The 14,357-nt window shown below is 40.0% G+C and overlaps 1 protein-coding gene across 5 annotated transcripts in view; it reads right to left on the bottom strand.

Moving 5' to 3' along the window:
* Positions 1-14,357, bottom strand: part of MCC (MCC regulator of WNT signaling pathway) — a 356,575-nt gene that overhangs the window by 105,932 nt on the left and 236,286 nt on the right. For all 5 annotated transcript variants that reach the window (XM_030566225.1, XM_030566223.1, XM_030566224.1 and 2 more), the window contains one exon: positions 6,067-6,180. In XM_030566225.1, coding sequence (XP_030422085.1) covers positions 6,067-6,180 — 114 coding nt within the window. The remainder of the gene's footprint in view (positions 1-6,066; positions 6,181-14,357) is intronic.

The following is a 14,357-nucleotide window of genomic DNA, read 5'->3' as shown; positions in this document are numbered from 1 at the left end:
TTAAATTCCTCTCTCCTTGTTTTTCATATTCCTCAAATATCAGATTTATTTCATGCATCCCATAGTTGTTTCTTATCCAAGAGGTACATATTTAGTCCTTTTAATCTATTCTCATGTCAAGTATTTCCAGTTATGAGATAAATGCCTCAAACCCTCTCTTTCTCCTCAGCCTTGTTTTGGTCTCATATCTAAGTTTCTCACTGCAATGATTAAAGGTACCACATAGCAGAGAAGGAAGACACAAGAACAAGCCATGGATTCCTGGAGGAGGGTGCACATCAAGAGCAGTTGCCAGGAAGAAAAAAAAGTGTTTCCAGTAAAGTTTTCAGCCTAAGTGACCCAGGGTTTCTGGGACAAGCTGCAGAAGTTACTTCATTAAAGAACCAAGTTACCATACTTGGGAACACCATTGGCACTTTAAAGTCTGATCTTCTGGATGAAAGGGAGGTGCTGGGAAAAATCATCAGACCAATAAAAATTGTGAAATGAGAGAGAAGATAAGAGAAAATACTTCAACCTCAAGATGTTGGCACAAGTAGGTTTAACTGCCTACAAAGTGCAGCACCCTGCAGTACAAGAAACACTAACAGTATCATCATTTGCATTATACTTATTGTACTCAGCTAGAGGATAATACCAATCCTAATCTCAGTGCTGAAGTAACAAAATCCCCAGAGCCTCAGGCACTTGCCTGAGGTGGAAGTAATCCCAGTAACACAATATTTCAGGAAGAGTACAAGTCATCACCTGAATCAGCTACAACAACAAACTTGTCTAACAAGTTCTTAGGAGACAAAACCTTTGCTTAAACAATATTGTATTTTAATTTATGACAAGTGGAAGCTTTTATGATGCCATCAGTTAATTCTTGTCTCTTTTATATATAAGCAACTTTCTGGTGGCCTGAGCCCCATCCTAACACCTCACATGGAAAAGAATTCATTGTTTGGGGGTTGAGTCTGTGTAATGCTTGAGGCTGAATGAGAGTATAGGTAAACCACATCTACCTGCTATCCATTTAAACTCTAAGTACTATTTCTAATTATTTGTTTAGCTCAACTATTGATCTTGATTTCATGTCATCCAGCAAACCAGAAGAGCACAAAAGGAATGGCAAAGTTGAATCTTCTAATCAGAACATACAGTATGGCTTTTGGAATTGCCTCTTGTCTAGTTCAGTCCTTTAGTCTTCCACTCTGCATCACTGCAGATCAGAGAAATGAACACTGTAGTCCTGATGGAAAAGTGTAATTTTTGTACACAGAACAGACATACTGCTGTAGTATTCCAAAAGGAATGGGAAAGGAAGCAGCAGTAACTAATTTAGGATAATATCCTTAATTACAAAATCCCTCGTTTCCAAGGTCATTTTAGCATTAAGTCCACTGTTTTTGTTGTTTGTTTTAAAGAAAGAGTAACAACATTGACAAATTCTGAGTAGTATGATGCATCTTGGGAATGTAGTCTTTTAGGAATGTATTCCCTGAATAGTCTTACTCAAGAGGAGGACAACCTAGAAGAAACTTTGGAAAAAGAAACATTTATACAAAAAACAACTGTACATGGTCTGTATTTTACTGTGTTTCCCCACCTTCAGTTTTTGCTTGATCCAGCAGTTAAAATGAAAGTAGAGCTTCATGAATATTGGCTGTTCCTGTTTGCACTGGTCCCAACAAACTTCTTCTTCAGTTCTGACCTGTGTGGCTTTTTATCCCCTTTTACCTTTGCTTAAAGTTTCAAATTAATTTGAATCCCAATGAGACAACTATCTTCTCACACCGTGTTTTACTTAAGCTCCATACATTGTCTATGGATCATAGTTTGGTTTATATCAAAACCAGAAGTGGACCTTCATACATCTTTGAATGACACATAGTGGGTTGCGCTTGAAGGAGACAGGAAGTCATTTTATGGATATGGGAGGAGAGTGGTTTTAATTTTAGTTTGTTCTTGCAGCAGTTTGCAGATTTGCACGAAGTTATTCAGAGTGATATGTCAGAGGAGATGCCAACAGGAGTATATAGTGGGTGAAAGGCCTGATTCTGTCGTTTCTCCTGAAACCAAAGCATAAAAATATATCTGGCACTAGCTGCGGCTGTTTCCACTATGGCATAAAGGTGAGCTGGTTTTTAGAGTGGGAGGACTTGGGGAAGAACTATACATTGTACACCGACCAAAGGACTTTTGCTAACTCCAGAGTGGTGAGAAAGTGTAGGTTAATCCCAACAGGATCCATAGATTTAAGACACAGGGAGGTGCATTTTAGGCAACTGGCTCTAACCAGTTTGCAACCACCGGAACTCCAGAGTCCCCTACTAGCGTGTGGTGATTTCAGTGGGCATGCCCAGCACTGGTGCCCCAATTTCCTACAGTTATATACAAAGCAATAATATACACAAGAAATCAAATCACTGATGGTGAAAAAGGAATATGCAGCAGCTGCTAGCAAGTGTATCCTCTAGTCTCTCTGTGGATCACCACTTGATTATGTAAATAATACTTTTTAAAAAACTACAGGAGATGAGAATTTACGTATGCCTCCATTTAAGGATCTACTGTACACAGTCAGTCAGATCAAATGGTAATGAGAAAGTAATTAAAACTAGTATTGGTGGAAGCAGCATTAGCACGCAGATAGAGAGAATATAGCCAGGTCCCAAACTCTCAGGTATTTTAGAGTATAATGACTTACAGTGCCAGAGTAAAAAAACAAAATAAGAACTGTAACAAGTGGAGGAAAAACTGGAGAGGGAAAGAGCAAACAAACATTAGCGGCATTACAGCCACTAATATAGCTGACAAATATGCCAGGGAGATGAGCTCTCTGTCTTTCCAATCTGTTTCTGATGGCCACCCCTTTCCAGCTTTGCATAACTGAAGTAAAGTCAAAATATAAGTAAACAGATATGTTCTGTGTCAAGACAACTCTGTATAATGCAGAACACTCTGGACAAGAAGTATTCTGCACATGTAGTGTTTTCAGAAGATGATGTGCATGTACATGCTATTGTGACCAAAATGTTCATACACCACTATCATCATCCTGTCCGTGTTCTCAATACTTTTCAAGAACTGTGGCAAAATGTGTTCACAGTGGAAAACGGGACTGAACAAAAGTGCCAACATACACAATGTGTACCATACCACGCTGGCCCCAATGTCTGACAGTATGAACCAAGGTAAGGAGATGAGCTGTGAAGCCACTCGGCTATCACCTTCTTCAGCTTGTGCAACCATGCAGATTCAATGTGATTTCCTGAAGACTACAGGGAGGGTATAGTTGCCACATTGTACTGCTGACCCATTCAAAGTTTGCTTTCCTAAAGCAGACCTATGGAGTGCTCTTGACACTTGTAAGTCAGTGTCAGACCTCTGATTAGCATGTGTGTTGTGAGGACTGTCCTGCTCCCAGGGCTGCTCAAGGAACACTGCACATTTGCTGGAATAGTTCCGGGACAGCTTTTGTGGAGAAAAGCATGTGACTTAGTACTATCTGTCAGTAATATCTCATCCTGAAGCTTATCATCTGAGCAAGAAGGGCAATAAATTGCCTGTCAGTGTTTAACTGAGTAAAAGGGCCATGGAAGTTAGTCTCACCCAGAATTGTCTCATGTTGTGCAGCTAATTCCTGACCTCAATCTTACTTTTTCTAGGAGCAATGGAGATTTGGAAACACAAAACACATAATTAGCCTGCAGAACTCATAACCACAAAATACCACTGAGTCCAAGAGCTTAGCAGGATTTAAAAAGAAGATGTAAACATTTATCTGGATAACAAGAATGTCCAGAGTTGTCATCGTAAACATTTTAAAAAAATAAGCAAATGTTTTTGAAGGATTAGTGAATGACTCAAAGATTGGCAGACTGATAAACAATGAGGACAACAGGCAATCATTCAGAGTAATCTGGATCATTTGGTAAGCAGGACCCATTCAAACAAAATGTATTTTAATACAGCCACATGTAAAGTTACATACCTAAGAACAAGGAATGTATGCCATATCTACAGAATAGGTGACTGCACCTTGTAAAGCAATGACTCTGAAATGGATTTAGGGGTTGTGACAAAGTTCCTCCTCTACCTTGGTGGGTCCTGTGCTTATTGGCAGATTTGCTCACCTCAGTGATCTTCCCCACAGTCTGGATCAACTACTCCTGTGTCTGATCAGGAGTTGGGAGGTTTGGGGGGAACCCGGGCCCGCACTCTACTCCGGGTTCCAGCCCAGGGCCCTGTGGATTGTAGCTGTCTACAGTGCCTCCTGTAACAGCTGCATGACAGCTACAACTTCCTGGGCTACTTCCCCATGGCCTCCTCCAAACACCTTCTTTATCCTCACCACAGGACCTTCCTCCTGGTGTCTGATAACGCTTGTACTCCTTACTCCTCCAGCAGCACACCCTCTCACTCTCAGCTTTGTGGGCCTCTTGCTCCCAGCTACTCACACGCACTTCCTCTCCTCTGGCTCCTCCTCGCCTGACTGGAGTGAGCTCCTTTTTAAACCCAGGTGCCCTGATTAGCCTGCCTTGACTGGCTGCAGGTGATCTAATCAGCCTGTCTGCCTTAATTGGTTCTAGCAGGTTCCTGATTACTTTAGTGCAGCCCCTGCTCTGGTCACTCGGGGAACAGAAAACTACTCATCCAGTGACCAGTATATTTCCCCTCTACCAGATTCCTGTACCCTACTGGTCTGGGTCTGTCACAGGGTATAGTAGACCAACAACTCAATATGAACTCCCAATGCGATGCTGTGGCAAAAGAAGGCTAATGCAATCTTGGGAAACATAAACAGGGGAGTAGGCAGGTGATTTTACCTCTATCTATGACATGGGTGAGACAGATACTGGAATACTGTGTGCAATTCTGGTATCCATATTTTTAAAAGGATGCTGAAAAACTGAAGAAGGAAAGAGCCACACAAGTGATTTGAGGGCTAGAGAAAATGCCTTACAGTGAGAGACTTAAGAGCTCAACCAATTTAGTTTTTCAAAAAGAAGATAGAGAAGTAACTTGATTGCAGTGTTTAGTACCTTCACAGGGGGAAAATACTGTGTAATTCTAGAAGAGAAAGGCATAACAAGTATCAATGGCTTTGAGTTGAAGTCAGACAAATTTAAGTTAGAAATTGGCACACATTTTTAATAGTAGGGTCACTGACCATTGCAACAAATTACTAAGGAAAGTGGTGCATTCTCATTCTCTTGATGTCTTTGGATCAAGACTGGATGCTTTTCTGGAGGATATGGTTTAGCCAAACAGACCCAGTATAGAGGGGAAATGGCTGAAACTTAAATTACTTCTGATGTATCAGTCTGGTCAGATGATTTAATGGTCCCTTCCGGCCTTAAGATCTATGAATACATGACCATATTTTTATATTTTGAGTCAGTTTAGAAATGTAAGGCATGTGAAAGGTGCCAGAGTGACTGCATTTGAAAAGAAAGGTTCTGTGTCTAAAGAAGACTACAATATAGAAAACAGTACAAGTCTTCCACATCTGCCTTCATCTGACATGAAAGGACCATTTCTAAGGGTCAGAGGGCATCCTGATTCAGTCCTTAGCTTCTCTGCTGAACATCCGTTGTGACGTTGATTGTAGTTATATAGACACCTGCCCACTAGAAACTGGACTGAGATCACCATATAATTTCTCACAGACCCCTGAGCAGCTATCAAGTAGCAATGACTTCTGAGCACTACTAATCTGAACTAGATTTGAACCTGACGTAAAAGTTAAAGACTTTATATTCAATCATCTAAGCCAACTTGGCCTTTCAGTAATTTATATTTCCTGAAACAATATATTTTAAAATGTTCCCTATTACAATTGGTTGTTTATTCTAGCTTCAAACCAAACCAATTTAATGAAATTATTTCTTGACTTTTTTTAAACACTTACCATCAAAACGTAAACATTTAACATCTTTGGCAAAAATATTTGTTATGCTTTCTTAAAAATTTTCCCCCACTGATGTCAGTGTTACAGTGTATGTTATCTTTAATCTTTCTTCCTCTGTTCGAAGAAAACAACCGAGACCATTTCCAGGATCTTGAACCATCACTCACCTGCGCCTTTGCCAATTTTTTTTCCAGCAGGTCCCGCTCCCTTTCTGTTTGCTGCAGACGTTTATTAAGCTCCACTATATCTCCCTTTAGTGATGCCAGGGCTGCTAAATGGAGCTGTAAGACAATCAAAATGTATCCAGGTTAAACTTGTCTACCAAATGTACCCTACTGTAAACTACTAGGAGGCATCAGTGTTCACAACTAGTGTGAATTTCACACTTGAGAACTTTTAAATCACAAGATGGGATAAAATAATCCACATGCAGCTGAATGCTTTTCCTGGAACACTCCTGAGCAGGAGCATATATTGTATTAAGAGAGAGAACACATATAACAAGGGTAAAAATAATGCAGTGTAATTTAGTTGGAAGCCTGAGTCCGCTAGCTTTTTAACACTATCCCAATGGATACTAGCTCGGAGACTTGTGCTATAAAAGAAGGTGCAGTGTCCTTTAATCATTTGAATGCTCTCAGATATAAAAGCCTGTATAACCTTCCTACAGAGAACAACAGGAATATGGCATGCAAGGGTACAAAATGTTACTTTGAGACTAATACAAATTCCACATACAGAGTTACCATTTTGCAGTTGATTGAGACAATTTTTTCCCGGGTCTCATGCTAGTGAGTTTAAACAACAAAGATTTACTGAGGTTGTAATGGAAGGACCAGATCTGCATTTCTTTCCTAGATAATTTATCTGGGTTAAGCAATCATGCTAAAGGCAAAATCCTGTCCTTACAGTCCGTACAGTCTGGTGGGTCCCAGAGATATTTTACAATTTCAAAATGTCAATTCCAATACTCTTTAGATGCTTTTCAATCTTCACGGTATGACTGCTGTGTATTAGTGTTAAAGGTTCTTTGTATTCCCCCCCCTTTGTGTAAATATGTAATTCCTCAATTAAAAATATTGGAAATTAAAATGCAGTACACCCAGATATCAGAGAACATGCTACTAGCAACTAAACCGAAGAATGGAGAAAGCCATCCAGAATGGGAAAGAACAACAGAAACTGAACCAAAAGCTAGATGAGAGATGGAACACAAGACACACCTCATACTTAGCTGATGGCATATGCAAATTTATGATCAGCCAGGAAAATTGTGATAAAATGGGCAATCAATTTTTACTTCAAAATAATAAAACTGAAAATATATCTTTACCCACATATTTATGCCAGTGAGATAGATCTGTGGAGGAGCTGCAGGTCTGTGCGTGGGCGAGGAGGCGGGGGGGGGCAGAATAGGACTGGCTGGGCAATGAGACTGGCGGCAAGTAGCTGGGGGGTGGGGTGGGACTGGAAAAGGTTGGACAAGATGACTGGAAGTCTGGAGAAGTGAGACAAGGAATTGATGGACAAGGAGATTAGAACTGGGATCGGAAGCCTGAGGAGTACACACTGAGCCTAGTAAGGTGAAGAGAATGGGACTGGGACAAGAAACCTGTGGTGGGGAAGAGACAAGACTTAGACAACTGAAAGGGGATGGGGCAGAAAGGAGTCATGCTTGTGGGGAATGGGAAGAAGAGTCTGTGTCAACTAGAGTACATTCTGTTCCAGAGCCTAGAACAGCATCTAAGATTCCTTAGTCTTACCATTCCTCTGCTGTCAGAAAATATCTGTGGTATCCACTGGCAGAGTATCCCATCAACCTCTAATGCTGGTCCCCACAGAGGATGACAGCCTATTATTGCTATCAGTTACTCTGGTATGTGATCATGTAATTAAACAATGCACATAATGCATATGCACTACGGTGTTAAAATAAGGTTGCAAAGACAACCTAAATTCTGCCATTTCCTAACTTTGAATGTTTGACTTTGTGTAGGCCTTGCATGAAAAATGAAAGAGAACAGCAGTAAGGAAACAGAGGTTAACAATGGACAAGGCATACATTCACAAGTGGACTTGTAAATAACATGTCATTAGTCGATAAAGAAATAATAAGAATAACGTGTGATAAGCTTGCAACTGCAGTTTTGTTTACTAGGACACTTTGCAGCTTATGGACAGTTCATGATCTGTACAGGGATTGGTTTAAAAAATTAGTAGACCTACCATAAAAGTTGTTAACCAATAGTATTAAGTATAAGTATGTATATAAGCTGACTCATGATTACGTAGGTTGGATGTGTACTCTGAACCCACCCCCTACACTTGAGCCTGATCAACTCAAGCGTAGTTTGATTGTATGCCAATAAAGAAAACTCAGTAAAGAGTCCAGTTGAACTGATCTCTTGGATTCCAGAGAACTGGATAAAGCAGTGGTCCCCAACCTTTTCTGTCTGGTGGGCACCAGATGATGAGCCATCATGGTTGGCGGACAAGCATCTGCTGAAATGCCACTGAGAAGCAGTGTCATCCAGAGGCGTCGCCGCCAAAATGCTGCTGATTTCAGCGGCAACACCTCTGGATGACGCTGCTTGTCGGCGGCATTTCGGCGGATGCTCATGCGCCGGCCAGTAAGTGAGCACACATAGATGCCCCGGCGGGCGCCATGGCGACCACGGGCACCACGCTAGGGACCACTGGGATAAAGTATTCTCCCAGAACTGGGCAAGATGTTCTGGATAAGACAAGTGGAAAAAGTCTCAGAGGGAATCCCAATACTTTGCAACCTTAATAATGTATGTGTGAGTATATTCACACACACACACACGAAAGCCTAATTATGCTGTAGAAATTGTGCCCCTTCATGCACCATGGAAAGCTTCTTACTTCCCAGTGGGACATAGGAAAGTTGATTTTTCAAGCATTAGGTTATATTTTCTACATTATGCACACTAGGCATCCTTGCTTGCTATTAGCAATGGTCATAAATTTCTTATCTTTGTTCTCCTTAATATTAGGTTACTGGCTCTTATAATTAGCTCTCAAGTAATACACAAATTAACACCACACACACTTCACAAAAAAGTGGTGCTTGTTTGTTTGTTTTTTGAAAAAAAAAAAAAAAGTCTTTTCAGTTTTTTGACCAGCTCTACTATAGAGTACAATAAAGTGCATCTGTTTCACAGAACCATTTAACACACACTCTCCTCCAAAACACTGCCTTCTCTCCACATGTCAATAATAGCTATAATTCTCTAAGTTGTATAAAACCAGCATCACACAGTCAAGTAAACACCTCTCCCCTTTGTACAATATTCTTCAATGACTACCAGCTGTGGTCCTAATTAAATAACAAGCCAACAATGCTCACACGCTGAGCAGCAGTATAAAAGAACACTGTTCATTTAAAAATCACATTTAAACTCCCCAGGCTTTCTTACCTGTGTTAACATCATCTAAGAGTATCAATACTGAAAGCATATTACATATTTCATCATTTATGCTATTTATTTTTTTCATGTAATTCATTGTGGACAATAAAAATAGTTTCATGTTTATTTCTTAGTCAATTTTTCTTTATCACGATGCTGCAATTTTATGATCATTGTAAAAACATTTCTATTAATACTAGGTTTTGTAAAACCTTATGCTTATTATATATTATTTTGTAAAACATTATGTTTATTATTATGTTTATAAAACTTAGATTTTGGACTTTCTTTAACCAAAGAAATCCTATTTCCTTATAAAATTTAGCTTTATTAGTACTCAATATTGTACAAAGCCAATGGTATACAAAAAGGAAGGAAAAATCTCAAAATACTCAAGTGCCATGCCAGACAATGTGACATTATCCAGCCAAACAAGACTAGCACAAGGTTAAACAGCTACTAGGGCTTACATATATATTCATAATCTGAGTCTGCATTTACCTCACATTGTTTCCTCTTACTGTACTACACTGGTAGTGACCTAACAATTTACAATTTCCCAACTAATTTGTAAGCATGGTCACTGAAAACAAGCAGCTTCTATGGACGTCCCCGACTTATGCAATCATTCAGTTCCGGAAAACCTTGTGTAACTCAAATTCTGCGTAAGTCGGAAACATACTCATAAATTGCACAACAATTTCCGCAACTCAAAAATCCTATTTCTGGCTTATGGAACTTTTTCCGTAAGTGCGAATTTGCATAAGTCGGGTCTTGAGTAACCTGAGGACCCTCTGTATCTGTCATAGTCTATGGCAGGAATCAACTTTCCTCTTGATCTCAACAACTGATTTACATCTTAAAAAACTGCTGTACTGGAAGCAAGAGATGTGGAAAGAGGAAGCTGAAACACTCATGATTTTGATGAAAAACACTGCTAACCTCTATTTTGCTCCCATCAAAAATTAGGGTGTCATCTCCCAGCTTATTGGCAGTTCTGCAAACACAAGATGAGCTGCAGAGCTGGCGCTCGGGGTGGAGGCAGTGCATGGAGCTTCCCTGATCACCCCTGTGCCTAGGGGTTGCAGGGACACGCCAGCTGCTTCCAGGAGCTGCGCGGAGCCAGGGCAGGCAGGGAGCTTCCTTAGTCTAGGTGTGCTGCCGACTGGACTTTTAACAGCCGTGTCAGCACTGCTCATTGGAGCTGCCAGGGTCCCTTTCGACCAGACGTTCTGGTCGAAAACCAGACACCTGGCAACCGTATCTTTTGGGCAGAGAGTGTCTTTCATGCTCTGCTTGTATAGCACCTGGCAGAGTGGAGTTGGGGGTCTCTAGAAGCTACTGTAATTCAAATTAACAACAAGCAGCTGAGTGATAAGCTAAAATGAACCAAAGGATAAATGGTGAAAAGAACATTTAATTTTTAGAATGTTCAGTTTAAATAATCCAAGTTATTAGTGATAAGAAGATAGTTATTTTAATTTTTACAGAGTCCCTTTAAGAGAAACCGATTGTCAATAAATAAAAAACAATTTATTTGCAAAGGAAGTTATAGTTGTAATTTTGTGGTACATAGTAGTTATAGGATATGAAACCTGGGGAGGCTGTGGGAAGAGTATGGAGGCAGTCAAGTGGGATATACTGCTTTCTCCTTGGTGAACAATGACAGATAAGGCAGCGTTACTGACACAGACTGAAATCAGACACTTAAAGCTCAAGGTGGGCTGCATTTTAATGACACAAAATTAGAAAACATATTAAAGACCCAGCAGTTTATGACAATTAAGTCTGTATAATCAGACATCATGAATCTTTTAGTGCGCACTAAATACTGATTTGAGCCCTGAGGCTGTAACTCCCAGGGAGAATTACATGAGCACAACTAAGAATTCTCTGACAAGGCCTGCATTGTTCATAAATTTTTATATTGATCTAATTTAGTAGGTATTGAATTCTCCCATTCAACAGAAACAAGTGCATTTAATGGTAAAGCACCCCATCAATCCAACAGAGTAGGCAAGGCCAACATATTTTACTATAATAACTGAAATGGCTCAGAATAGTCCCCTCACTTTTTCTCAACCAGGGACCCAAGGAAAGCAGAATTCTTTCTGTAAAAGAATTAGTGTCAGAGGATCACTTAGGATATCTTAGTTCAGAAGCCATGGTTTCTTTTAAATTTGATTACATAGGCACAAGCATGTGACTCAAGCCTACAGAAGCCACACACAATACCCTTTTATTCTTCCAACCAATTCTTCCAATCTGCTCTTGCCTGTTGGAAGGGTAATGATAAGCACAGGGTTCTTGTAGGTTTCAATATGCCAATAGCTCACAAGACTGGAGCAAGAAAGCTTAGTAAAAGGAGCCACAAAGCTGGGAGATCTACCATAATTTAAGATCCACTATCCTCTCTACGAGCTCCTAGAGTTACATAATTTTGTTGCATATGTGCATGGCATCTGCTGGCTCCACGTAAATCTAACTCTGTGTGCCAAGTCTGGACTGAATGTGTTTAAAATGGCAGTGTTCACCACCGAAAAGGAGATTATTGCAAATGCAGTACACTGGTACCCCAGTATAGGGGGAAAAAGGCAGCAGGTTAGTTACCACTCTGAGATTACTGAGGCAGATATAAACTTTTTAATGGTGACCACTGCACAGCATAACTTCGAGAGATCATGTGATCTAGAAAAGAGGTTCCCAAACTGGGGGGCACAGTGTGTGTTCTGGAGAGGTGTGAGAAGCTTTAGAAAAAAAAAGGACTGCATACATTTTGCCCATCACAATCAATAACTAGCATAGCTGACTCCTCCAGACATATCAGGTGCTCAGACGGTGCTGTACATTTGACTTTAGTTGGCGCTGTGCACTTTGACAGATTTCTGTTAAACTTGCATAGCATTATACAAAGCTGGTCATCTGTAAATTAATCCATTTGCTATGAATTTAACTGTAAGCATCGACCACAATCATAGTTTTACTTTTACTCTTGTTACAATGGATCATTGGCTCTGTTTGAATCAATACTTCACTGTTTTTAATATTTAGTGAAAGTTTCATGCTGATTTTTTTAATCAGTATATCTACTTGTATGGGGGGGGGGGCATAAACTATTACAGAGAAGCGACCAAGTAAGTTTGAGAACCATTGATCTAAAACAATAAGAACAAACTTGGGAGAGACCAACTATGGAGTTCTAATCCTGACTCCTTTGTGACCTGGAGTAAATTACTTCATGCCTCTGCCTCAACTCCCCCATTAGTAAAAATGTGGATCGAGGATATCTGCTTCCCTGTCACAAAGAGGTGAGATTAACATTAGTTAATGACTTATTATTTGCACAGTGCTCTAAACACATTGTTTGCATTATGCTTTGTGAACTGCTCTCTGAAAGTATTATTAACATTATTAGATCTGCAGATAGGCAAGTTTAAATATATTTAAGGATTACTGAAAATCACACAAGGACAGATGGCATGTCAATCTGGATGGAGCCACTGAGCTTGGAAACAGGAAGTCACCATTGTGCCTGTGATAAGTAGGTTGGATGAGTGCTGATACCTGGTAGGTCATGGGCTGAATTTTAGCAAATAATTTAATGACCACAGCAGTTTAAAAGCATGATCCAAAGTCCGATGAAGTCACGTAAAGACTGACTTCTATTGACTTCAATAGACTTTTAGTGGCAAAATGAAGACCATGAACTATAGGAAACATAAAAACACACAAGAATGCCTAACAGAAACCTACCCACCTATGCAACAGTATAATCTGCCATTTTATATATTCTGAAATAATTGTTTATCCTTTATCACTTAACCACGGATCTACTCGTGTCTTTTCCCCAAACTGGAATCACCTTAACTCAAACTCCTGTAGAAGAATAACTCTGCTAATGACTTTATTTTGTTAGGGCTGGTCTACACTATAGGGGAAAATCGATCTTAGATACACAACTTCAGCTACGTGAGTATCTAAGATCGAATTAATAACCGTCCTCACGGCACGGGATCGATGTCCGCAGCTCCCCCTGTCAATTCCGCAACTCCGTTCGGGTTGGTGGAGTTACGGAATTGATATAAGCACGTTCGGGGATCGATATATCGCGTCTAGATGAGACATGATATTTCAATCCCCGAACAATCGATTGCTACCCGCCGATATGGCGGGTAGCAAAGACGTACCCCTTATTTTCAATAGTGCAAAGCCTGTCTTCACTGTACCAAACTAAAAAGAGAGCCTATGTACTTCCCTCTCTATTTGATGTATGGAAAGAGCTACAAATTCTTTTTCTCTACCCACCCTTTTGTCTCCCATTCACCTCAGCTACAGTATTTGATACAATTTTAAAACCAGTGATATCTCAAAAGAACCACAGAAGCATCAGGATCTAGATGGGAAATGCACAGACTGTATCTTCATATAGTTAAAAAAAAATACTCCACTGTTTCATTAAAACTTCACATTATCTGGACATAGCCAATTACCACCTGATCACCTTAAATTGTTTATTGCTCCCTTTCCCCTGCTTCCATCTCTTGATCTGCTTTGTCTTTCTTAAAATGTAAGCTCTTCAGGGCAGGCACTGAGCTTTCCTTTCTGTTTTTACAGTACTTAGCTTATTATAGGCACTAAAAATAACTAACACACATTCCCTCTGATCTGATCAAATGTCCAAATAAAAATACATCTCCACTCCAAAACCCCACCAAATGTTCATATTAAATTTCTACAGCACAAATTTGAAATCCCAGGAAGATTCTCAGGCAAGGCACTGAAGATGGTGTTCGATACTGGAAAATGCAAAATGTAGTTGGAATGCCATCTAGGAACTGAAGCAGCAGCAAGAGGACAATAAATGGCGGTTAAAACATTTGTGTAGCATTTCCTGCTCCCCTTAAAAAATGGAACAAACTGCCAGGCAAAAATGGCTAAATATCATACTCACCTAAGGAAAAAGCAGTCTGCAATGTGAACTTCTACGGGAAGGTATGCGTGACATGTCACTGGGATAATGAAAAGCA

The sequence above is a fragment of the Gopherus evgoodei genome, chromosome 6 (assembly GCF_007399415.2).
Source record: "Gopherus evgoodei ecotype Sinaloan lineage chromosome 6, rGopEvg1_v1.p, whole genome shotgun sequence".
NCBI classification, from domain to species: Eukaryota; Metazoa; Chordata; order Testudines; family Testudinidae; genus Gopherus; species Gopherus evgoodei.
This window is presented reverse-complemented; position numbering and strand designations above follow the sequence as displayed.